The sequence below is a fragment of the Dermacentor andersoni genome, chromosome 5, assembly GCF_023375885.2.
Source record: "Dermacentor andersoni chromosome 5, qqDerAnde1_hic_scaffold, whole genome shotgun sequence".
Lineage (NCBI taxonomy): Eukaryota > Metazoa > Arthropoda > Arachnida > Ixodida > Ixodidae > Dermacentor > Dermacentor andersoni.
In genome coordinates, this window is record NC_092818.1 from 100,534,639 (window position 1) to 100,561,371 (window position 26,733).

Here is a 26,733-nt window from a genome sequence, read left to right on the forward strand (position 1 = left end):
CCGGAAGTGCGACCAACGGCGGAGCGGCGCGCCGCGCGAGCGACGCACGCGTTTGTGAGCGAGCGTGCGGTCTGCAACTCTGCAAGGCGACAGCGTAATTCTGTATCGTTGGTTGAAGGTTGAAGACACACGTGTACTCTGGTGGAAATGATGTGTAGACGTCAGGTTGCGGTATCTTGAAAAGGTAAGCATTGTGTGAAAGTCGTACTGACTCGAGAGTACGTGCGTCCAGCGGTGTGTATCGCTGCCAGCGCAGGAGACAATACGCGATGGAGGAACAGATAGCAAAGGCTCTGATTGAAACAGTTAACTTTGCTGCTGTAAAGCACAGGAAACAGCGCAGGAAAGACGAAGATGCAACACCTTACATCAACCATCCTATCGGTGAGTAGTTGCACTGTGTAGTTTATTTCGTATTCACAGACAAGTTTCAGGTAGTGATTTACCCCCACCCCTTGCTTCCCATGCAGGTGTTGCCAGAATCCTTACTCACGAAGCAAACGTCTACGATATCCCAACGTTGCAGGTACGTGAGCAGGCGGTCATTCGTGAATTAGCGGTTGTCGCTTGTTAGTCAGCTTTCTAGGTGAAAGAATTGTTCTTCCAGTTGAGTGTAAGCAAACAGCATGTCTATCTGCGTTTATGGTTGTTACACGCAGGCTATTACTGATATTGCAGCTGTTACCTTTAATGGAGCTCGTGACTGCTCCGTGTATTAAGTTTTAAAGTAGGTGACCTTTTGTCTAAACAATAGGCATTAATGTAGCGTACGTGACGTAGCAAGTGGATTGCACTTACTGTGCCTTCATCAGGGGCTTTAATTGCACTATTGCTCTTTTCACATTATCATAGAAGTGTGCACTAAACAGTTATATGAATTTGCCTTGTACGTGTACGTGTTGCATTAAAGAAGTGGCGCTTGCTTTATTTCCTTTCATATTTTTTTTTTTTTTGTAATTCCACCTCTATGGCAGGCATAGCGATTCCGGCACCTATGCCGGATTGTTTGAAGGGCCAGACATTATTTGCGTGCCCATGTTTGTAATAATAAAAAAAATTGTCGCTATTGAATTACTCACATAAGAGCACACTTACAGATGCACAAGTCGGTCAATCCCCAGCTGCAGTTCCAAGCTATCCATTTTCAAATTGTGTGCCAGTTGCATTCATGTTCCATACAATTTCCTTTCTTATACACTTCGGAATTTTGGGGATGGATATCTTGAGGCTGGTATTAGCTAAAGAATGGTGCTCCTATATGTGAATGTGCCTTATCAGCTTGAGTACTGTATTTGCAACATGTGCCAGGAAGCAGTCAATTAAAAAGCTAATTGGTAAAATTTCATTTACTAATCAGTCACATATCTTTTGTGCAGGCACTGTCCACATAATCAAGTAATCCAGCTGAAGTGGCACAATTGTGCGACTTGCAATGGGTTTAAAAAGTGAATCTAATTGCATTTAGTTTGATGCCACAGTAAAGATTTTGCTCACGTGCCCTAACCTGTCACCTTCAAAGTGTTCTCATGGTTTGCTTATTTTACGCTTAAAATCTGAATCACTGATTTGTGCATTTCAAATCAGAGTCCTTTAATAATCACATATCTTACCCTGGGGCTACAGTTCTGTGTACCTATGAAAACTTTAGTTTCACTTTTGTTCTTTGCTATAGTGAGTGCTTTTCATTTTCAATAATAAAAAGAACTATGCCCAACTGTTGAAGGTTATTGCAGCCATGACAGCTGATTAAGTGTATCAGCAACAATTCGTTAATGCTTGAATCTTCAATATAGTACACATTGTGAAATCCTTGCACGTTTCTTTGCCCGCCCGCCTTACCAGGCTGCAATTTTACACGACACGGTTGAAGACACAGATACTACATTTGAGGAGATTGAGCGAAACTTTGGCAGCAAAGTGCGCTCCATCGTAGAAGAAGTGACAGATGACAAGAGCCTGCCAAAGCAAGTGCGGAAGCAGCTGCAGATCGAGCATGCATCAGGTTGCAGTCGAGAGGCAAAACTTGTGAAGCTGGCCGACAAACTGTACAACCTGCGGGACCTCCAGCGATGCACACCAGTAGGCTGGAGCCGCAGCCGAGTGCAGGAATATTTCGGGTGGGCAGAGAAAGTAGTGCATGGACTCCGTGGGACCAACAAACCAATGGAGGATGCTTTGGATGAAGTGCTGAAGGCAAAGGGCGCATTTTGAATTCCTTTTTGGTGACCTTCTATGTTTTTTTGTTAAAAGTGAAAACTTCTGGTACATCATATGAATGCAGCTAGCTGGGTTTTTGTGGTGATGCAAACGGAATGAGAATGTTAATTTCAGAGAAGACAGATTGCTTTTATTTCTTTCTTGCAGGAAGCATAATAATAACTGTCATAATAATCTTTATAGTCTGTTCTTCTATTTATCTTTTTCCCGTTGTCAGAATGAGTCCCGTTATATTTCTAGATTGCACCGAGTCAACCGTTGCATCCTCTGGTATTCAGCACTGCCTCACTGCTTTCTTTCTATGGTATCCAGGTGTCACTTTGAATCTGGGTCCTTGGGCAGCAATCAAACAAAAATTTTTCTATGAGCAGATTTTTATCCATGTAAAAGGAAGCACTATGGTCTACCACACCCACTCCGTAACCACACCTCAGCAACAATTATTACAGTGTATTAATCAGATGTTTGTATACCTTGGGATACTTTTCCTGAAAGTGCAATGCAGGGGATTGAACATTTGCCTACTGTATAACTGCAGTAAAAAATGATTTATTAAAGTAGCAGAGGCATAAAAATCTGCTCCTTTCTTGCTAATTAACAGGGTTGTGTTTGGCACTTACTAATTAAGCAGGTTTACCATTGCATGCCGAGCGCGGTTGGAGTGAACGACTGTGTGCCCGCAGCTTCCATTGTTCAGTACTGATGTTTCAGTGGAGCATGTGCTTGCATTCTCTCAGTAAAGACTTTTTTTCTTTGATCATGACTTGTGCAGCATTTATTTTTGCATGAGCTAACGCTTTCTGTATATCTTGTGCCATCCAGAAATCTAACAAGACACACTACCATGATTTCTCAAGTACCGCCATTGTAGTAAATTGGGTCAAGCTTCACTGCCATACCAGGGTACACAGATGGTTACATCACTGGCTCTGTTATCCAAGTGGGGGAGGCTAAACTGCACCACACAGTGCAGTTTCACACATTTTTTTCTGGTGCCTCCAGCTGCTGCCAATGTCGTCTTAGTCTTCCCCACTGCTTGGGAATGTACCTAGGTGCACACAATTTTTATTTTATTTCATAGAAAATTCTGTTATAATGCTGTAATGACCCTGAGGGTATGCTAAATAAATAGTGACAGCTTGTGTATACGTCATATACATTACCATTTATATAGAGCCCATTGGTTTTAATGAGTTTGAATAGGCTTAGGTCCATTTGAAAGCTTCAAAAATGGTTATAGCATTATTAACAATGTATGGGTTAGCTTCTACATCTGTTAAATTTATTTAGCAGTTTTTGTGTCTAGTGCTGTTGACCTATTCCTTATGTCATAGTCTGTAATTCACTTTTGAATTGGCTGTCATTTTAAATAGCAGTACTGAAGCTTCCCGATGGTTTCACCTACCAAATGAAAGGGTGTGTCCAGCTTCAAGCTGGTTACTTCTGTTGAGATCTGTGCAGGGAAGATCTCGGGAGATGCAAGTGAGTATAGTGTTCTCACTGCTTTGAGGCAGTTATTTAACGTGACAGTTTGAACTTGTGGAGTCAGCATTTAATGAACTACAAGACTGCTTTACACAGTGTAGCAGATAAGCTAGGAAGCCAAAGTAACATCCGTTAGCCTGCCAAATAAATTTGAGAAGCTAAATTAAAAGCTGAATTGTTACAATATCAGTTTCATGATGCATATTGCTGAACTTGCTTATAGTGTCAAATAAGAACCATCTTTCAAATTCTCGCCCACAAGTAGCATAAATTTCATTTGTGTCTCAAATTTATCTGTAAATTTCACATTGAGGTGGTCCACGTAAAAATTTAAAATGCGTGCTTCGTAGGAGGACACCTAGCAAGATGTTCTGGAATGTTTAATTGGAGTAATTTTTGTTTTAGGTAAGAAATATTTTTTAAAGAGGTTTGGTCTCTACTCCATGAAGCACCATTGACTAGCAGTGCACCTTCACTGCAATACACAGCTTAATGTAGCGGGAAACCTTTCATGCTCGTGGCATTTTTCTCAGCAGAGTGTTGCAGGAGTTCCTGAGACTGCCATGCCTCAAAGATAGTTTTTGGCTGATGCGTATGGCATAGAATGACCCAAATATGAATTTCAGTTAAAGGACACCAGCATACCTTGGCTAATTTCTACATGTCACATTATACCCTTTGCAAGTTTTGGACCTTGCTTTCCCATTGTGTAAATGCCCAAAAGATGGTTACCAAAAAATAGAAGAAATGATGGTTACTCTGCAACTGGTCCTTTGTGCATTCTTTCACATCATATATAACATGAAAGCCAGGATAATGCATGAGGTGCAGAGCAACATTGTTTCAACTATGTGTTGTCAACCACATTAAAAAAATTGCGCAATGCAGGAAAGCCAGCCGACACCTTTCACAATAGTCTCATCTTGCATTAGGCAACAAACAAGCATGGATTTTTCTTTTGCTACAGCTGTCGGTGGCTTGAGACTCTAATTCATGGTATAATCATGAGGGCTGGCTTTTGCTTCCAAAGCTCTTCAAGGACTCTTCGAATGATGATTAGGCCAACACAAAGTTGCTACTGATTGGTTTAATGCACTCTGGGTGGCTGCATTAGGAGTAGATGTGGCATGGTGGCTGAAAGTTGGGCAGCCAAGGGAGGCATTACTGAAGTTAGCATATGAGCCATTTGAGTAAACAGACCTTCAAGATGCTGCAGTTAATGGTATACAGGTGCATCACAGAAAAAAATTCTTCACACTGTCTACAGTTTGAAAAACAGAACGCTCGAAATGGAGTAAATCACTATGGAGGAAAATTTATTCATCTACTTAAGGCGCCGTTGCGTAGCAATGTACTGAAAAACTGTCATGGAAAAGGTATCTCGTTCTTATTCCCTGTTAGGCTGAAAAAGTCAGTCACTGTGGAAGAAAAGTTCCAAGGCACTGTTTAATAAGCTGCTTGTCTGTATAAACTGTAAAATGCATGCGGTAACAATCCACACTGTGTGTACTCGTATTCTTAGGGCCCACAGCACTAGTTGCTGTGGCCACCCTAAAATAGTCTGGGAATGTGACTCCGTTGTTGTGCAGCTTCCATGGAATGGTCGTAATGCTGAAGCTATTTATGGTGCTCCTTTTCGAATTCTTTAGCAAATTCCAAAAATGGTGCGAGTGCTTCCACGCTCATGGCATTAAAAACTGATGCACGAATGCCACCAACCGATCTGGAATGAAAAATGGATGCAACAGAAATAAGAAACATTGCGAAGTATAATGCACACAGATTAGGTGCATGGTGCCACACTTACATGCAGGTGCATAAAACGCGGACCCAAATGGCCAAGTTAATTGTCTCAAACTATTCTCTGCACCCGAAAAGACGAGATGCACTGCTGCACAGAACAGATACAAAATCTACAATTTGATGAATATAACTTTGCAGTGAATGCTGAGGGTGACTGTTAGTTGTACAAACATAATTGAAGCAGGCCGACGAATGCTGGCACACTGTCAATGGCTGCCCAGTTGCTCTGAAATGCGTGAGTCGATGGTCCACTGCAGTAGCATTACCTTCCCACACATTCCGTCTGCATCATCGCTGCAGCAAGGACAAGTTTTACCATGCAGTGAGCCATTGCCTCCTGCTTTTTTGTAGCATGCCTGACCAGCTGCTCCGCCATGTGGGTGCCAGTGTTGCACTGAGGCGGTGCCATGTTACCGAATGTTTTGTAAGCCTGTTGCTAGAGCATGCGCTGCTGTTTCTTCTTTGCTTCGCATGACATGCAATGAAAAAGAGGTGATGCGACCCCTAATTGTGCCCTATACACTGCGACTTACTATTGGGAAAGTGGTGCCCTCTAAGTACCCTCTGCTTTTAGCATCACTGGTGCAAGCATTGAAGAAATGAATATGGCTGTGGTTGAACTCACTCTTTCTCATCCACATACAAATGGCAGGCAGTAAAAGAATGCTGCTGTCATCCCAACTGCATTCTATAAGCTGTGACCAACATCTGAGGAAATAGCGCACCTCCTATCAGTTGTAAGCTCCTGGTTTTAGAGCAACTTAGTGGGCATTGTAAAAACGAAGAAAGCTACGACTGAGTTTTAAGGCCGAATTTGCGTGCACCCCAGGTGCAAACAGGCTTGCGCCTGGACAATGCAAGGTGCAGAGCTTGGCTTTGCTTCCCGTTTACAGCCTCACTGTGGCCTTTTCTCCTGCAATTTCAGGTGTTTCCTGCAGACTTCAACATCAAAAGGCATAGCCACTCAACGATGCTGGTGAACACAATTAGGACATTTTTTAAGTTCTTCAAGCATTAGCACATAGGGCAGATACAACAAAGAAGCTAGCGTACACAAATAAAAAGAATTTATGCATATCGGACATACATGTTGGAACATATGTGAAGCGGTTATACGTAATTAAATCCTATACAACTAATGGCAGTGCATACAAGTGTGTTTACTTTCATCCTGTGCAGCGTGCAACCTCATGCAATGTTTATGTTTATGTACTACGCTGATCACATGCAATGCCAAAATGAAAAAAGCTAATCAGGCAGATGCACAGTGTGAGATGTCTGTGCATTGATGTCAAGTGTGCACAGAGAAGTATGATACATGTCTTGCTATGCTTAAGGAATCTGTATTTGTGTCACACTGGCACATACCCATTCTGGAGGATTGGCTAAAAGTAGGCACATACTGAATCGATAAACCAATGGAAATAAGGTGAGTCAAAGAATCTATTGAATATAATGAGTCATTCCAATAAGAGGTCAGTGTGCTCAAGAGACATCTGTTACATTACTTTTTCAAGTTTTATGCAGAAATTATTTTTTTTCTTAAGCAGAACAGGTGTGTTTACTGCACTACTATTGTCAGTCAGTGTACAAGAGTTATATAAGCCCGTTCACTGGTTATAGCACTCAGTGCACGTATAACCTTCACATATATATATCAAACGCATCCTTCAAGATACTAATCGACCCAGCAGACAGCAGCCACGTCAAACCCGAGAAAGTAGGCAAAGAAGTCTGCTTTAAAACAAGCCTCTAAGCCCAGCGTGCATAATGCGTACAAAGCAGTTATACAAGCAATACATGACATAACTGCACAGAAATCAATAAACAAGCTTAGTTTGGAAACCTGAGCAGAAGAACCATTGCAGCACCGTCACCTGCTGTGGCCTTCCTGACAAAATAGTGCAGGAAAAAAAAAAAAAAAATGGGGGAAACAGCGGACTTCAGCTCTGAACTAGTTTCTGCAACAGTAGCATTGCCCCACAGTTAAGACTGCCTATATTCGATTGCCCGCTTTTTCCTAAAAAAATCTGAGGACACCTAAGCACTTCCCATGAGTTGTGAATGCGAAAGCATTACTGTCCAATTGAACGCTGCTGAGCGGTTCTCGAGTTATGAACTCCTCGCGGGCAATCGAGCATGTTAGAATGCAGACGAGAGCTTGCGTGGACAAGGAACGTGCGGATAACACAGGCTTTCAAGAACAAGGGTGATTTGGCGTTGTGGTGATGCCCCTTCGCACGGCGCGCAGCAGCAGGTGTTTCCTTTCGCCCGCTCTGCTTTGTTGAGGCATGCTCGTGCCGTGATGCTGCAGCCAACGGGAATTTAGATGCTGTTTCACTGCCACAGATGCCTGACGCCTGCTTTTTCGCTCAATAAGCCATTTGATGCTTTTGCATCAGTAATTGCATTCACCCATTACGGGGAACTGGACAACAACCCGATGTAGCAGATTAAATATTGCTAGACAGGCCAGACATGTATTGGAGAACTAGTATCTTTCAAATTAAGTGAGCTTCTTCCAGGAACTGCCAACAAGGGAAATGCTGCTTTTACAAATCCATGTTTTCTACGAGTTTACGTATGATTGGTGTTGGCAAAGCTGCTATACTAGCATGGTGATAATTGCCACACTAATCCGAGCCCATCATTTGTAGCTTGTCTCCAATGCAGATGTGCAAGTTGTGATCAAAGCAACACTATGTCGCGTATGACATCTTGGGCAACTTCCCTAAAAATATGTAGAAAAACTGCGATCACTCCTTGAACAAATTGATACCTTTACAGTCAACATCAAATTTTTGGGACTCCTTAGGGACCGTGAAAATGTCTGAAGAAATAACTACATGCAGAAAATGTACAATTTTATAGGTATTTCTCAGATGGAGAGAGTCAATGACAGAGTAGCAGACACTCTGCCAATGCATCATTGAGATGGCTCTGAAAAAAGCCGGGGCTATCTTCCAACTGGGGTCTTCAAGAACGCTGCTTTTTACTGTCCTGGTGGTTTGAAAAATTTATTGATTTGCTTCTGTACTGCGCTCCACTTGCATGTGATAATGCTTGCTTGCATTGATTTGCTTCTGCGCTCCACTTGCATGTGATAATGCTTGCTTGCATTTGGCTAGGGTCACTACTGTACACTGATGGCAATGTCATCAGTGCTCGTGGCAACTGAAAGCTAGTCAGCAGCACAGGCACTGGCTCTTCAGTTTTGCAGTTGTCCGAATCCTTGACCTTGACGATCACTTGATGGACAATTTTATCGTCTGTGAATACTGCATAGACGTTGAGCTCGTTGTCAGTGAAACATTTAAATGTTATCTCAGTGGAAATCACAACACCGGCGGCACGCAGGTCGATCACAAAGTCCATGGAAGGGGACTGTCAGGCACCTTGCCATTATCATCCGATGGGATCGCCGTCTCAGTATCCAGTGTGAAGCCCGCATGGCAAAACAGTTGCGAAGTGTGTCTTGTCACTGCCTTCCGCAAGTCCGAAAGCATGCCAAGAGAAGACTGAGATCGACATTGTAACTTTTGCCACTTCCAAGATTTTTTAGGAAATTTGGAATCGTCTGCTTGAATATGCCGAACTTGCTCACATAGGCTTGAGACTGGCTTCTTTCAATTTGCTCGATGATGGCAGCTTTCTTCTTTGTCGTCGACCTAGGGTAGTGCTTTCTGTGTCTGCTGATGGCTTCAAAGTCATCCACAAAGATGATGAAGGTAGTCAGTGCAACAGGCGAAAGCGGCGAATCCTTTCAATGAAAAGCACGGCATCGAACAGCATGTGGCCAAACAGAAATCGCCATGGCGGCTATGGCTGCCAGTGGAGTCGACGTGCGAGTGTGCTGGTTTGAGGCTGCGAGATAACGAAATAGTGGTGGCGGATGGCTTCAATTAATGCCAATCCAGACCTGTGGTCATGGCAAAACGTAAGATAAATCAGGTAGTGAAAGGTTTCTGCGTCCAAAATTTCAGATGTCCTTGTACATTGGCTCTAGTATGGAGTACACGGTGGTGCTGCGAAGACGTCCAAACTATTGGGAATATAAAAAAAGTTGATTGTTGACTGTATTTTGGAATTTTTTTGCTGTGGTCCTAAATATGGGTAGCCAGACAGATGCATTCAAGTGCAAGAATTCAGAGGGTTTTACAACTTTACAACTACTGCTATGTAACCTGTCATTCGAGTAGAACAACAAGGACTTGCAGCTGACAAGTGTGCTGTGTGCTTGCACATGCAGTGTCGGCATAGTAGCAGACCTCGATGTGCCCATATGGAGCACAAATACCCAACAGGCTCCTGCACTTAAGTTGAGGAACACTAGATGCAGACGTGAGAAGGCACGCACAAAAATGCCCTAGCACAACCTTACCTGTGTCCCTTCAGTTGAATCATGTTTCTTTTGGCGGCTTCTTTGAGGAAAAGTTTTTCAAGCTCATCGTCGCCTTGTGCTCCTCCGATACGAAATGGAATGTTAACACGGCTTCGATGTGCACGATCCACGTTGCACCTGTAGCATAAATGGGAACAAGCACTGTCAAGCACCTCTTGGATTCAGCCCAAGACAATACTTTAGTGGCTGCAAGACAGGCAGCCTGTAACAAAGTCTTGTAAAGTACTTGTGCCATAATGACACACTAAACAGGACAGAGGTTAACAGGAAGATGGAGACAATGTAATCAACAGTGGTTGAGCAAGGAATGTCTCGGGCGCTAGCTTGAGACATCTTTTGTTCAATAACTGTTAATTACCACAGATGCACTAGAGATATGAGTATCCGTACCAAGTCATAACTGTTGTGGGCTGCCGTGATAGTAAAATGTCAAGTCTGGCACTGTTTACCTGGCTGTGCTTGCATTACGAAGACTCGCACAATGCTATCAAAATTATTTCATCTTCTGTAACATGCAAATCTGCCCAGTGCTTTATGGCCTTCAGTATGATCGCTGTCACAGAAGCATGCGGCACCACATGGAGGTACTATGGATCATGACATGGTCAAAGTATACCACACTGTGTCATCCTACCCAATGTGTTATTCATGTAGAGGTGTGTATGAGAGAAATGTGTGCACGCATTCATATTCTTTCAGGAATTTAAGTTTGCTTAGTAATGGTGCTCGGCAAAAGACCGCGAGACAGGTCAGAACCAGCTGAGATAGTGTAGCCTATTTGCAGTAACAACTGAAGCTGCATTTGAACCAACATGCACATGTGATAATGTAGTGCTTTGTAGCAAAAGTCAAAAGTGTAGCATGTGAAAGGAATTTTACTAGTGAATACACGAATGTAGTACAAATGTAGCATTGACTCACTCGAGCAAACTGCTCGAGTGAGTCAATGACAAGTGCCATCTCCTTTCTGGTGGCTTTGCAAAGCATTAAAACACAGCCGAGTACATGCCATCTGCATTTTTTGTTGTGGCTCTGAGGTTGCAAGGAGACGTCGCGAAAGAGAAAGTAAAGATTTCCTTGAAATACAAGACTTACACATAAAAGCCATTAGACTGGTCAAAAAGTTCGTAAATGAGCCTGGACTTCTCTGCTGATCGCTTTGCCATGCCTCCTACACCGCCATTCTGCTTGACCCACTTGAGGACCAGGCCCAGGATGTAGATGCTGCTCAGCAATCAAAAGCAACTTTTGTCATGCTCAAACTCCTACACTCACTCATATCATCACAGAACACATTTTTAAAAATTACAGTTTCATCTGTAATGCGAGGCAGTGACTTATGCTTGCTTATTCTGAAAAATGTATTACTCCCTATCGGTCCATGGCCCTACAAACAGCCACCAGATGGCAAAAGAAGCTCTGTACGCAAAATTCAATCTAATAGCCGATACTGCTATGCTATGCTAATAAACTGTAATTTATTCATCATGTTATCAAAGCACAAAGGTGCAATAGGAATGCTAAAAGTATAATATTTGTTCATGTATCTATAAATGCAGCTCTTTCAATACACTTGCCAAACTGCTAACCTGAATTCCAAACCACAAGCTTGCTCCAGGAGTACTTTTTATGAGAAACAACAACACCAAGTACTGACGCTGGATCAAGAATCTGAATTAATGAACACTAATGGCACATTGTCTGGTTCCTACTGTGCTTCGACTCTGTTTGCAGTGACGCAAAGCCTTCTTGAGACCAGCCACAGAAAACCTGCTCAAGCCGAATGTTCAGATGCTCACAGAGCAATCAGTGGGATCACTTGACTGGAGTTCTGTTGGATCTAGGTTGCACTCCCAACTCAAAGGCGAGAGTGCCTCTGACCATTCTGAGCTAGAGAATGGCACTTTGAATGAAACAGCTGAATGTAAAGCATGCTGCCAGAGCACTCTAGAGTACTTCAAGGCAATCAGTCAGATGTATCATTCCTAGTGTGTGCAAATTAAACAAATGAAACACATGCGGAAAGCTTGAACAGTTCTTTAGAGTAATAACATGTAAAATCGTAGAGTTTAATTAATTTAGGACTAATATAACATGAATATGCCATTTTGCAGTGCCACGTATTCATTTGCCAATGATTCAAATTATGTCAACCTTACACATAGTAGCAAAAGAGGAAAGAAAGAAAACTATAGTTAGTGTATAGAAATGTGGTCACCTTAATTGTATGAGATGCGATATTACTGTCTTTCATTTAGCCTACAAGCTCCACAAAACGCTTAAAACTTGTAAGAGAATGTCTCAATGTGCTGCTCGATTTGAGCTATTATGTTATTACATGTAGAGCAAGGCGCTTATACTCACGCATATGTGGGAGGTGTGTTGTATAACGACTTGTTCTCAGCATTGATCTTGTAACTGAGCACACTCGGGCAGTGGGCCGATGGTGGGGTGATCAGGTCTTCTCGGATAATGACAACTGTGACGCCAGCCATGCCAAGGTTTTTTTGGGCGCCAGCAAAGATGATGCCATACTAAGAGGCAAACCATCCAGACATTCAGTCAAAACTGAAGCAAACGTACACTCAAAGTAGGCCCAGTTCTATGAAATGTAGTCCTAGTAAATGCACCGTCACACCCATAATTTCCGCAAGCTCAAGGGCATGGGTTACGTTACAACACCGAGTTTCGCTTATTTTTGTTCTGTTCAAGTTTGTCTCTGTGCACTTCAGGAACAGAGATGGCAAATGTATATTAACCGCTTCAGAACCAAAGCATTTACCGCCGCATGTGTAGTAACACAAGGTAGCGGAATGGCCTTGCATTCCCCTCAATGCCATTTTGTCAGTAGTATTACATGTTAAAGGGACACTAAAGAAATACAGTAAATCAGTTTAGCCCGATAATTTATTCTTTGAAAACTATTGTTCTTAATTTCTCTGTAATAGGTTGATTACTAGAAGGTAAAAGTTTCCTTTATAGAATGTTGTGTCGAAACCGCCAACACCAGTACGTCAGTGTGACGTCACGGACTTCAAAGCATTTTTTTTTTTAATTTGGGCCTCATCGGCTAAGTAAAAGTTTACGAAACTTGCCATATTCACTGTTTGGCTCCTTCAGAACACAATGCAGTCAATATACTGATAAAGAATTAACTAGGCCCTAGCAGACACCGTCAATATCTAAGATGCCACGGTGAACTAGCCTGGGAAATTCAAGGCGGCGTTGCCACTTCTGTTTCCTTTCTGCACCTCTTCTGGCTTGCAAAGCTTCCTCTCACAGTAAGAGTTGCGTTTTTGATATTGTAGCAGGGTAGTTTACTAATATAGAAGAAATAATTTCTTTTCTTTAGTTTCCCTTTAATGATGCAAGCTACTAAAAAAAGCCCTTTAATTGTACATTTATTCTTCCACAGAAATAATTAAATTTCATTACTGATTAGCGACAAAAAACACCGATAACTTGAGTTTGCTTGTTTGTTCAGGAATTTGCAGCATTATGCATTCACCTGTTCATCAGCTAAGCCATTTTACTGGATACATTTCACACAGCCTTCTATTTGCCCTCTCTACTCCATTCCAGGAAGATCTATCATCACTTTTAAGTTAAATAATTGCAAGGTGGCACATGCTGGAATCATATGCCCTCTCTCCCAGTATTCAAGCTAAAGAAGCGTTTCTCTGCTAATTTCAGCATTACATTCATGGCAGCTGGCAATGTAAATAAGTCGACTGAACATACCAGCTGCAGGTTTAACAAGCTGAAATCTTAGAAATTCGTTCTAGGCAGGCATCGCATCACGTTAAAGCCATACACACCTTTGACACGTCAACAGGTTTTGTTAAGATGTTGGAAGACATGTCGCACACCAAGGGCACAGATCCACTCTCGGGGACAAAGTTGAACTCGACGCCTGTTGATGTATGGAGAGAAAAAAGTCTCAGTAACCTGCAACTTCCTTTTATTTTTATGTATTTTTTTCCTCCAATGGGACTGACAGCCGACCAGAACGCCGGAATAACTTGTGGCACAGACTAAAAAGAAAAATCCTTTAAATGTGACCACACCGGAATCTGCATGCTGAGAAACTGACAGAAAACAATGTATGCTCAATAGTCACATGTCTTTGGCACCCAATGCACCAGCTCCTTTTTCACTGGTGAACCATAGCCTCATCAGACTTGAAGACAGCTCAGGGACATAATTGCTTTTTATGTTGGTTATTACTGGCTGGGATATATTACAAATGTAAAAAATAAATTTTTTTGTTTAGGTGTCATGGTTAGGCAATGAAGACAGCATCTCCGTGTACGTGGCAAAAGTAACAACACTGTCATGTCTCATAACATAAAACTGAAGGTGTAACATTGTGCAGTAGGTTGTCATGTTGATTACTGCATCCTGGATTTTCACGAAAGCTGACAGCAAGAATATGATTAAACCACTCTCGTACAGTTCTGCATGTATCCAATATCCGAAATGAATAAACATTTACGCAATCACTTTAGCGTTCATTTTTAAAAGGACTGAATGCTATGTGCATTAACCCTTCCACTGCCACTTCAGAGTATGCTTGTGTTGTGTTTTCAGTGCACCTGCTTCCTTCTCTCCAGAAGCAACTTGTGCAAAAAGGAACACTGTGCACCTGTTGTGCCATTTTGGAGAGGTCATCTAAGCACACAAAGCTTGTTAAATTTCTGACTGCAGGTAGAGTGTTGCATTTATCCGAACATAAAGTGGTTTTTAACAGAATCCTTAGCCTCAAAGTCATCCCCTGCCTTGTATGCAAGGCTGATTGATATATTCAGTCACAGTTTTAATATGGCAGCAGCAGCAGCACTACATTTCCGGCAATGCAGATTTTAAATGGCAGCACAAATTGTACCAACTAATTTTGGGAGATGAAGCATTACCTTATTTTTGCACGTATAGTCTGCACCGAGAATTTGAAAAATTCTACAGTAAAAACGCGGTGCGAATTTTGCCGTATAGTGTGGCTTCACGGCATTGCAGCATGCACTGCCATAAAGCCACATCTCAAGGGGAAGTTCTCACCAATCCAGTTTCGTTATCTCCTGGGAAACCCCACCCTCTCACCACCTCCTTATGTACAAGCCCACTTCCCCCCCCCCCCCCCCCTATTTCATGGTCACCATTTTGTCTTTTGGGTGTGGCAGTATTCAATATTTTCAAGCAATCTCCACCGCACCTGAATAATCTATAGGCTACTGTATATTGCCTTATATTAGTGTGCATACTTAACCTTTAAAGGGGCACTGAACCACTTTTTATCGAAATGGAGAAAGGCATTTGAAGTGAAAATAGGCTATTTCAGAAATACTTTGCCGCAAAAAGTACTTCAATGCGTTGAGCAGAAGCGGAGTTATTGGCTATTAAACACGGCCTGCACTGTGTCATGTCTTGTGCCTTTAGTGCCTACAACGTGCTAAACATAAGCCAAACGCGGTTGTCCTCAGCGACCCGCAGTACACTTAGCCAGTGAACTCATGGCGGCACCTCATGGCAGTCGCGGTATCTACGCCATGTAGCCAACCGCAGCTTGATGTCAGCTATCAGCCAATAGCAGCCTTCCAAGGGAATGACGAAATGGTGCATCCGATGATGAAATAGTGCGTTAGAAGAAAGTGAGGACAGGGTTTTCTGTTAAAGAGCATTTGAGAGAAACACGATTTTGCGATCCGCTTGCAAGCTTCACACACCGCATACAACAGCAAAACTTGGCTGAGATGTTTGCAGCAGCGTATGCTACCTGCGGACTATGTTATTTCACCAAGCCCAAGGGGTGGTTCAGGGCCCCTTTAAGAACGAGATATATAAATGGCCAGAAGAAAATGTTTATTTTCTATCTAAATGTGCAAAACACACCAAGAATAAGCAAATATATTTTGGAGAAATTTTTTTCAGCAATAGGGGGAGAACCCCAGGCAGGAAACTGCAAGTGCGCTTCACCCCAAGCCACCTAAGGCTTCATTTGGAATTTGTACAGGCAGCTCTCATCATATGGGAACCATAGGTGCACATTTCATTTGCTTTACATCACGTGTGTGACACCACTGCGGCCAGATATTTGACATTGTTCTGTCTCCTCGGACAGCGCTTTGAAAATGAAGCAAGTCGCATGCCAAACTTTTTCTTCATCCCGTGTTTCTTCTCCAAACTAACAAATGATGCTTTCTGCCTGCAATTCAGTGTTGGTCAAGGACATTTAGCCAGAAACTTGATACTCAATATTTAAACTTGGCAAGAAAATTTTTTTTGGTATGTTGCTTGTAGGCAAACACTTGTCAGTAAATGTTTCAGATCTTTCTCTTTGGTCCCCCAACCGCACCTTTGCCTCATAATCAGATAAATATGGTAAATATCTCAATGCTCTGTCTTGCTGCTTGGTGAACCTGCATGGTGAAGCCATGGTGCACCAGTGTGGCAAGCCTGGAGGAAGGAATAAGATTTATATCCTCCACGATGGCATTTTGACACAGAGATTCATGAACTATTGATGAATTCTCAAGTAGAAAAAAACAGTGCTGGAGAACCAGTTTCTGTAGCATAAACTGCTTGCTGAACCAACATGGGGAAAAAAAAAGAATAAACCTGGCCTTTACAGAGGGTAGGAAGAACAGCCTTGGCCATAGCCAGTGTGGCAACTCCATCTGTCTGGAATATTGTCTGTCTAGACAAAGGAATTTGTTAAATGCTCACAAATACTAAAATGGGAAAATGCAACAACAAAAGACCAGATCCTATGTAGCATGAAATGTGCGCTCAACCAATATCTGCAAGAAGCCCTGCAAAGCGGGGGAGCAGTCAAGAGAGAAAAAAGAAAACAAAATAAAAAAACAAAGACCCCTGGCAGTCAAAACCTTAATGTAAAGGAGTCTCACGAGAATAGGGTCACTTTTTTCCTTTGTCAGCACAAAGTCCTCCATTCTTCAGCATAAGTCACAGGCTTTGCAGGCATCAGTAGTTCTTATGAACATGCACTCTTGTCAGTGTACAGTGCCTTTTTGGCACAGCAGCAGTCTTGTCATCAAGGGGATGCAGATTCAACAACCAACACAACCAGTGCAGGAGGATTTTGAGTTTCACTTGCTTACTGATAAGTGGCTGAAGATAAGGGTTTGATTTCTGGTTTGACCACTACATCAATGCACCTTACCACCACACAAGCAGTCATAGCTTGGTTCTTGATAAGGCAGAGATACTGTGAAATTGGCAAGGCTGTACAAGATTGCTGAAATTCAGCGAGAACAATTACGAAGTTTGAATTTTAGGGAGGCGGTTGGTTCCCTACATGTTTTACGACAGTTAGGTGGACGGCAATATTTCCTTTTGTTAAAGGTTATAATCTTCCACCCTGTGGAGAGAGAGAGAGAGAGAAAGCAAGGAGAGGAAAGACGAGGAGGTCAAACAGATGAGCATTATGTTTGCACAGACAGACTATGAGAGCTCTAGCAAATTACAGTTAATGCTACTTTATAACGATTTCTTGCTTAAAACTTTCCTTAAGTTTAGTTGGTTACTTCATTTGATGTTTCTAGAATCCTTATTGCAGTCACTGTTTGGATGTGTGCACACATAGTGCAGGTTATACAGAATCGCCAAATACACAAACAGCTCTGTATTTCACCAGCTACAGAAGAAACAAGAATGTTCTAAAACTGCAGGCATAACCATAACGCAGCCAGGAGACTAGTACTTACAAAGTAACCAAATAGAGACTGATACAGCTGCTGACAAGAAAAGAAAGGTCAGCCATGTTCATGTGTCGTTTTCACTGTTAATGTGCTTAAACTGCATTAAATGCCCCATATTTATGCATTACACAATACGTCTTTGTGCAGCCAGGCTCACAGTGCAAAAAAAAAAAAAAAACAAAGCAAAGTGTCTATGAAGTTTGAAAGAAAGAATAAGCACTCCTATTCTCCACTCCAGTGTAAGATGCATACCCACCATGAATGGTCTCGTTGTCACAGTAGTAGAGGTAGGCTGCATCTGGGCTGCATTTCCACTCACTCTGTGGCGGAATGCCTGCACAAAGCAAGAAATCACGTCTCAACACACGTGTGCATGCCCCCTGCACAAGGACAACAAAAGGGAGGAGAAGGGGTGTAATTAAATACTTATTTTTCTATAGCAAGCTGGATGTCATCACTCCAGTTCACTTTAAGTATGTTCCAGCACACAGTTGATGACTGCCAGCTGAAATATAAATGTTAAGTCAAGCAGTTGCGTAGCCAGGAATATTTTTCGGGTGAAGGAACACACTTGAATGAGGGAGGGGGCAGGCTGTTGTTGTCACATGTCATTTTATGCCAGGCAACCCTGGTACACAAATTTCACATGTCCGGTATCATGACCTCCATGACATGACCTCCTCCTCCAGAATTACACTGGTCAACCTAAGCCAAAATTTTATAGCTCCATGGCTGAGAGGAAGTGTATGTATCATCATCATCATCACCATCATCAGTCTGGTTACGCACACTGCAGGACAAAGGCCTCTCCTATACTTCTCCAACTACCCCGGTCATGTACTAATTAGGGCCATGTTGTCCCTGCAAACTTCTTAATTTCATCCGCCCACCTAACTTTCTGCCGCCCCCTGCTACGCTTCCCTTCCCTTGGAATCCAGTCCGTAACCCTTAATGACCATCGGTTATCTTCCCTACTCATTACATGTCCTGCCCATGCCCATTTCTTTTTCTTGATTTCAACTATGATGCCATTAACTTGCGTTTGTTCCCTCATCCAATCTGCTCTTTTCTTATCCCTTAACGTTACACCTATCATTCTTCTTTCTATAGCTTGTGTCGTCGTCAACTTAAGTAGAACCCTTTTCTTAAGCCTCCAGGTTTCTGCCCCATACGTGAGCACTGGTAAGACACAGCTGTTCCATACTTTTCTCTTGAGGGATAATGACAACCTGCTGTTCATGATCTGAGAGTGCCTGCCAAACGCACCCTAGCCCATTTGTATTCTTCTGATTATTTCAGTCTCATGATGTGGATCCGCAGTCACTACCTGTCCTAAGTAGATGTGTTCCCTTACCACTTCCAATGCCTCGCTACCTATCGTAAACTGCTGTTCTCTTCCGAGACTGTTAAACATTACTTTAGTTTTGTGCAGATTTATTTTTAGACCCACCCTTCTGCTTTGCCTCTCCAGGTCAGTGAGCATGCATTGCAGTTGGTCCCCTGAGTTACTAAGCAAGGCAATATCATCAGCGAATCGCAAGTTACTAAGGTATTCTCTATTAACTCTTATCCCCAATTCTTCCCAATCGAGGTCTCTGAATACCTCCTGTAAACACGCTGTGAATAGCATCAGAGAGATCGTATCTCCCTGCCTGACGCCTTTCTTTATTGGGATTTTGTTGCTTTCTTTATGGAGGACTACAGTGGCTGTGGAACTGCTATAGACATCTTTCAGTATTTTTACATACGGCTCATCTACACCCTGATTCCGTAATGCCTCCATGACTGCTGAGGTTTCGACTGAATCAAACACTTTCTCGTAATCAACGAAAGCTATATATAAGGGTCGGTTATATTCTGCACATTTCTCTATCACCTGATTGATAGAGTGAATATGGTCTATTGCTGAGAAGCCTTTACGGAATCCAGCCTGGTCCTTTGGTTGACAGAAGTCTAAGGTGTTCCTGATTCTATTTGCAATTACCTTAGTAAATATTTTGTAGGCAACAAACAGTAAGCTGATCGGGCTATAATTTTTCAAGTCTTTGGTGTCCCCTTTCTTATGGATTAGGATTATGTTAGCGTTCTTCCAAGATTCCGGTACGCTCGAAGTCATGAGGCATTGCATATACAGGGTGGCCTGTTTTTCTAGAACAATCTGCCCACCATCCTTCAACAAATCTGCTGTTACCTGATCCTCCCCAGCGGCCTTCCCCCTTTGTATAGCTCCTAAGGCCTTCTTTACTTCTTCCGGCATTACTTGTGGTATTTCAGATTCCTCTAGACTATTCTCTCTTCCATTATCGTCGTGGGTGCCACTGGTACTGTATAAATCTTTATAGAACTCCTCAGCCACTTGAATGATCTCATCCATATTAGTAATTATATTGCCGGCTTTGTCTCTTAACGCATACATCTGATTCTTGCCTATTCCTAGTTTCTTCTTCACTGCTTTTAGGCTTTCTCCGTTCTTGAGAGCATGTTCAATTCTATCCTTATTACACTTCCTTATGTCAGCTGTCTTACGCTTGTTGATTAACTTGGATAGTTCTGCCAGTTCTATTCTTAGCTGTAGGGTTAGAGGCTTTCATACATTGGCGTTTTTTGATCAGATCTTTCGTCTCCTGCGATAGCTTACTGGCATCCTGTCTAACGGAGTTACCACCAATTTCTATTGCACATTCCTCAATGATGCCCATAAGATTGTCGTTCATATCTTCAACACTACGGTCCTCTTCCTGCCTTAAGGCCGAATACCTGTTCTGTAGCTTGATCCGGAATTCCTCTATTTTCCCGCATACCGCTAACTCATTGATCGGCTTCTTATGTACCAGTTTCTTCCGTTCCCTCCTCAACTCTAGGCTAATTCGAGTTCTTACCATCCTATGGTCACTGCAGCGCACCTTGCCGAGCACATCCACATCTTCTATGATGCCAGGGATAGCGCAGAGTATGAAGTCTATTTCATTTCTAGTCTCGCCATTCGGGCTCCTCCACGTCCACTTTCGGCTATCCCGCTTGCGGAAGAAGGTATTTATTATCCGCATATTATTCTGTTCTGCAAACTCTACTAATAACTCTCCCCTGCTATTCCTAGAGCCTATGCCATATTCCCCCACTGACTTTTCTCCATCCTGCTTCTTGCCTACTCTGGCATTGAAGTCGCCCATCAGTATAGTGTATTTTTTTTTTACTTTACCCATCGCCGATTCCACGTCTTCATAGAAGCTTTCGACTTCCTGGTCATCATGACTGGATGTAGGGGCCTAGACCTGTACGACCTTGAATTTGTACCTCTTGTTAAGTTTCACAAGACCTGTCACCCTCTCGTTAATGCTATAGAGTTCCTGTATGTTACCAGCTATATCCTTATTAATCAGGAATCCGACTCCTAGCTCTCGTCTCTCCGCTAAGCCCCGGTAGCACAGGACATGCCCGCTTTTCAGCACTGTATATGCTTCTTTTGTCCTCCTAACTTCACTGAGCCCTATTATATCCCATTTACTGCCCTCTAATTCCTCCAATAGCACTGTTAGACTTGCCTCACGAGATAGCATTCTAGCGTTAAACGTTGCCAGGTTCAGATTCCAATGGCGGCCTGTCCGGAACCAGGGATTCTTAACACCCTCTGCTGCGTCGCAGGTCTGATCGCTGCAGTGGTCAGTTGCTTCGCAGCTGCTGGGGACTGAGGGCCGGTGTTTGATTGTTGTGTTCATATAGGAGGTAGTGGCCAAGTACTGCACCAGAGTGGCCAATCCTGCTCTGGTGAGGGAGTGCGTTACCAGTTCTGGTCACCGGGATCAGGCCACACTCCAGGCCTGTTTATGCAATTTTATCAACACGCAGATTTATTTCTTTTAATCTGGTGGAAAATTGCGCAGCACTGGGATTCGAACCACGGTCCTCTTGCACGCGAGGCGGATGTTCTACCTCTACGCCACCGCTGCACACTCTATTGCACTCTCTAGTGTATGTATAGTTCTGAATTACAAGTAGATTATCAAAAGACAAAGCTTTCACAGGACTCCAGCCTCAGGCTTTTCGTGTTCACACACTGTTTATTAGTGCTAAGCCATCTCTCACAGCTAAATTCCAAGCATCTCATTTTGAATCGGCCTGTTGAATGCGCCATCTTGCACTCAATTAGCCAAGAATGTGTTCCGACCCATGTTGCAAAAACAACTTTACCATTAGACCCTGTAAAGTCAGTGATGAGGTGCACAAGAAAAATATAAATAGGCATAAATGGCCTGACAACGAGGTTACCTTCCACCTTTCTGAACAAGCGTAATGAGGACAGCGCTCAAGACAAGGGCATGGAAATAAAGACACACATGGCACAGACTTCCCAACAATGTTTATTGGTGATGCCGAGACCATATATATATGTGCTAATGAAAAGGAAACAATCAAAAGTGTCTTATCAAACAAGAGGAAAGAAATACCACTTCGAAGCCACAGGTTAAAAATTCACAAGGCACATGCAAACACTTTAGAATTGATTCAGATATGTTATCTCACCTGATGACCAAAAACTAACACACACACTGTCAAGCTTCTTAATGTAGTCGGCTTCTACAATTTCATGTGTCAGTTAGTTTCTCATTTTGCATTGCCATTTTCTGAGATTACGTACCTGAATCAGTTCTGAAGTGTTTTCATGTACCTTGTGCATTGTTAACACGTGGCCTTTGAAGTGGTATTTCCTTCCTCATGGGTCATGAAATGCTTTTGACTCTGTTTCCTTTTCTTTCTGTGGACGCCTCTATATATAATTTTTGCATCACCAATAAACATTGTTGGAATTAAGCGCTGCATGTCTTTCTTTCTGTGTCCCCATCTTCTGTGCTGTTTTCCTTTTGCCATGAGTAACCAACTGGCTGAAGCTTCCACACTTGTTTCTAAAGGCAATAAAAACAATTCATAAATTAAAATGAACTTCAGTGACATTTTTATTCTACTCACCAACGTGTTTGTCAACCTTTGGAAGGACTTTGTTGACCTGGATATGAGCTTCAGCCTCCTTGGCTGCTTTGGCTGACCAAGTGCCTGTGACGACATAGTCAGCCTTTTGCTCTTTGCCTCGTGGACACAGGTTGAGTGGGATGGCACTGAACTGGCCAGTGCCTCCACCTTGCATGAAGATTACTTTGTAGTTTGAAGGAATGCCCCTGCATAGAGCATGACCGTGTTTCATATAGATACTTACATTCATACACATCTTTATTTCTGCAGCTCAACATCAGGCACATGTCACCTAAAGTGTTCAGTGATAAACTGCAGAAGCACTGAAGGTCGGGTAAGTTGGTACTGGATCATTTCTTGAAAAGCGTGAAAGAATGGCATGGACAGGAAGGTGGCACAGGGCAGTGCTGATCAATTTGACATGTTTTTTTAAAGAAAACGATATAAAGTGGGTAAAAATTTTTTTTCATAGTCAGTGCCGTCTTCTGTAACTTTTGTGCTTGTCCTGTTCTTTCGCACTGTTCTAGAGACGCTCAAGAATACCCAAGGATGTGGCTACAGTAGTGGTACCATGTAGCTGACATTCTTCTGTTGCAATAAACCATCATGTCTCCCTTTAAGGATGCCAATGGCTACTTCAAAATGCCAAATTTGAGGGCAAAGGCCACAATCGCTGGATCTTTTTCATAAATATTAGGTGGAATGGGCAAACATTCAGAGTTTTGAATACGATTAGTTAGTAATATTCAATTTATATCCGAAAAGTAACTATTTGGTATATTCAAATGTCCAAAATTGACCAAATATCTCTAAACCATCAGAACTGTCCATTAAAGTTTGGCTAGTGTTCTCCGTAAACTAAACAAAGTGTTGTAAATTATCAGATGTGAAACAATAAAAGTTTTTGAAACAATACAGAAACAAAATGGGGCAATGCAAGAGCACTGACTTTTGGACAAGTTGGTTATGCATAGCAGATCATGGTCAAGCACACTCAAACAAGGGCAGAGTATGTACGCGCCTGACCGTGATCTGGAAATGCAAGCTCTGTTAACAGTTTGTGGTGGAAGCCTACATGGCAACCTATGATTTTGGTTGTAGACAGTGATCGAGTGTTTTTGGCACTCAAGTCTTGTAGCCATTTTATCTTTTACGCTACAACCAGTGACGTTTTCCTTGCAGTGGGCCCATTTTCATGTCCCTACTACACATGTCCGTCTGTAAACACATCCCCCCTCCCTCCCACCTTCTGATCTCTTTGTGACAACTGTATATATGTGATGTTTTTAAAAGACTAGTCATACAGTAGTCATTTAATCTTATAAGGCATGTTTGAAACCATTTGTTGAGAGGCTATTCGTGCAGTCTTTTAGTGACAATTAATGATCTCATCTTTGCAACCGATCCTTGGTTCCTGATAGACTTGTCTTTTTGTGCAGTAATCAGTATAGACATAGTACCTTATTATATTGAAATAAGCTTTGCCTCTGTAAATATATTTGTCTGCGTTTGACTATTCAATTTGATATTCAATACTTACTATTCATATTCAGAAATGTTGATATTCCCCTGCCCATCTCTAAATAAAATCCAATAAAGATGCTGTACACTAAAGCTTTCAACATTTCAACAGCTTAAGTGTACAGCGTCTTCATGGAACTACCACCACATTTCATAAATCTTTCATCACAATAAAGCATTGGAACAAAGTGTGACAATCAATAGTTAATGAGCACGATGGCTTCAAATTTAAGCAGTTACTAACAGCCTATTTTCAAACCTATCACCTTGCTCACACCTGTGTCACGTCTTTTCTTTTTTTTCTACCTTTAACATCCATACCACTTTTGTTATCATGAATACTCTCTATTTCTGTTTTTGCCTTCCCCCCTCCTCCTGAGCGTATGTAATGCCCCGAAAGGGACCTTTAAGGGTTAGTAAATGATGATGATGACAAGTTGAGGTAACAGTGGATTGTATTGCGCTTGTCAATTTTGACCTAGACCAGCTTCAGCAATGCAAGCAGTTTGGCAAGTTGACGTGGCCACAAACTGAGTGCCAGTTTCACGTTTTATTGATAGCTTTATAGCAAAAGCTACATCGTCATGCCAAATGGCCAGTGGTTGTGAGGAACATCAAATTGCTACTGCTATCTTTTTGATCACACTGAGGAGGTTCTTAAAAAAGAGAAAAGTCAGCTAAACACACAAATGCGCAGTGTGCTGAAAATATGGCATGCAACAGGATCATGAAAAGGTGATCAGAACAAGCTTGTCTTAAGAGAAGCCTAAGTTAAATGGTAACAAGTAATCAAGTGACTGTCTTAGTAATGTGAAACCAGATGAAGAAATAAGCCAAGCAGCAGTAGTGGAGACCGGTGTTTAACAGCAAAGACCGTGGAAATGTCTTTTGCTGTGTCCATGCTTTCCTGTACAAGGCTTGATGCAGCAAACGGCTAGGAGCACTAGAATGTCCGTGGCGAAGCAGAAAGTGTAGGCAATGCACTTTTATCACTGATAACGATGAGGTGCGTCACATGAAGATAACTGTAAAGAGGAAGTTTCCTAGAGATAGTCTAGCAGTCACCTGTCTATTTGTAAAAGATAAAAAGAGTCCAGAAGGTCTTACATCAGATCTCTTAGGTCGGCTTCGGCAGTCTCCACAATTTCTGCAAACTCAGCTGACCGGTGACTCAGTTCTGTAAAATGATGCCACCTCCATAACTACGATGCTCACATAAATTTCAACATTAAACTCAAGACAACTGCACAAATATAATGAAGCAATACAGTTTAGCTTGTCAATTAAGCTAAGAGAAGATCCTCTAATATTTCGTGAAATGCTGAAGTCAATCTGAAATATTAAAATGGTGGAAATTAATTGTTCTAAAAATAAGAATATAAAAAATAAAGAAACGCTACAGCAACGGAGCTGAAAACAATACAGAACTTGTTATACTTGCAAGTACCACGTGTACACAGACAAAACTTTCACTGAAAGCACATGATGCATTTAAATACACTGAAAACAAACCGCGCACGTTTAAGTAAATACAATCTTCAACTGACCCATAACGCTGGCTCCACATCCTTTATAATTCAGCATCTCTTTCTGCGCCACTTGAAGTACCTGTCAAAGAGATTGACGGGCTTTTTAAAAAAAGCCAACAGCAAACTCGCATGCGCCGTCATCAGTAGCAACGAAGCTTGCTGCACACACAGATATGCAGGGCTGTTAAAAGTCCTCACTTCCAGCGGTACGGCTGAAGGTCCTGCCGAGAAGTTGAGCTTGCGGTCTGCCATCTTCTGGTGCGATCGCAGGGAGGTCGACGTATCCACGTCGCGTGCGCTCTGTTCTACGGTCCGTTTGTGCCGGTATGCCGGATGGGGGGCGAGCTCCGTGCAGACTCGCGATGCGTGTGTCGACGGTCGTGCGACGCGCCACTACCGCAAGAAAGATCCGAGATAACGGGTTCGCTATTTGTACGCACGACAGACTGGATGAGCCCGGCCCAGTCGAGATGGGCAATCAACGACCAAGCACGCAGTTCCCGGGTAGGAGAGGGAGGGGCATTTGGCAAGGGGGCGTGCGGAGAGAGCAACAGGTCTCTCCGTCCGGCGCCGGCGCGTCAGCTTTCGCCTCGCCGGACTCCGGGACACGCGGCAATGAGTGACCTCGAGCTGGCGCATGGTCCACGTGAGGGCTTGGAGGAAGCAACTGCGGCAGAGATGTGGCACATGGCGCTGAATAAAAGCGTTGTGCAATGCAGAACGGACGATGAGACACGCTGAAAATATAAGCACGTAGTCAGAGCTGGCGCTCTCCACCGAGACGTAGAGGGAAAAAAAGTGTCAATAGAAGAAAGAATTTGCCACGCGGAAAGTCGCACAGAAAATTTTAAAATCTGTCTTAAACAAAATGACGCAAAAACAAGCGGAGAATTCCGGATGACAGATGCAGCAAGTGGGCGAATCCAAACTCTGGGCGCCGCCATATTTAAAAGGCGCGGCGCACGCCCGTGCAACACGCAATCAGTAATTAATACAAATGCTGTCCTTTAGCACTAGAACTGACATTTTATTTATTATGGAAATATTAAGTGACTGCATTGTGTTAACTAACAAATCAAACCAATACAAGTTGAAG

General features: G+C 42.6%; 3 protein-coding genes across 7 annotated transcripts in view; 2 read left to right on the plus strand and 1 right to left on the minus strand.

The window, feature by feature from the left end:
* LOC126530961 (pyruvate kinase PKM-like) overlaps nt 1-26,733 on the plus strand; it is a 75,009-nt gene continuing 48,276 nt past the window's right edge. Inside the window, exon 1 of the mRNA XM_055070887.2 lies at nt 1-184. The gene's annotated coding sequence lies outside the window, so the exon portion shown is untranslated. The remainder of the gene's footprint in view (nt 185-26,733) is intronic.
* Nucleotides 183-6,644, plus strand: Mesh1 (Metazoan SpoT homolog-1). Of its 4 annotated transcripts, none has more exons than XR_011894777.1 (5): nt 183-384; nt 471-526; nt 1,843-2,193; nt 3,591-3,699; nt 6,431-6,587. XR_011894777.1 is itself a non-coding variant. In XM_055070888.2 (5 exons), exons 1-5 carry the CDS (start codon nt 270-272, stop codon nt 6,463-6,465), a joined length of 675 nt encoding a protein of 224 aa, XP_054926863.2. In that variant the 5' UTR covers nt 183-269; the 3' UTR covers nt 6,466-6,644. The 4 variants fall into 4 exon arrangements, 2 of the variants coding, with proteins under 2 accessions (XP_054926863.2, XP_050034260.3); XR_011894778.1 differs by having other exon boundaries at nt 3,594-3,699; XM_055070888.2 differs by lacking the exon at nt 3,591-3,699 and adding an exon at nt 3,040-3,157 and having other exon boundaries at nt 6,431-6,644.
* On the minus strand, nt 4,993-26,284 carry LOC126530964 (phosphoserine aminotransferase). 2 transcript variants are annotated; one of them, XM_050178301.3, is made up of 10 exons: nt 25,836-26,284; nt 25,656-25,716; nt 25,216-25,285; nt 22,588-22,793; nt 17,879-17,956; nt 13,726-13,820; nt 12,272-12,441; nt 11,003-11,131; nt 9,887-10,024; nt 4,993-5,425 (listed from the first exon to the last, which is right to left on the minus strand). In XM_050178301.3, the coding sequence occupies exons 1-10, from the start codon at nt 25,887-25,889 to the stop codon at nt 5,320-5,322; spliced, it is 1,107 nt and encodes a 368-aa protein (XP_050034258.1). In that variant the 5' UTR covers nt 25,890-26,284; the 3' UTR covers nt 4,993-5,319. The 2 variants fall into 2 exon arrangements, with proteins under 2 accessions (XP_050034258.1, XP_050034259.1); XM_050178302.3 differs by lacking the exon at nt 25,836-26,284 and adding an exon at nt 25,805-25,835.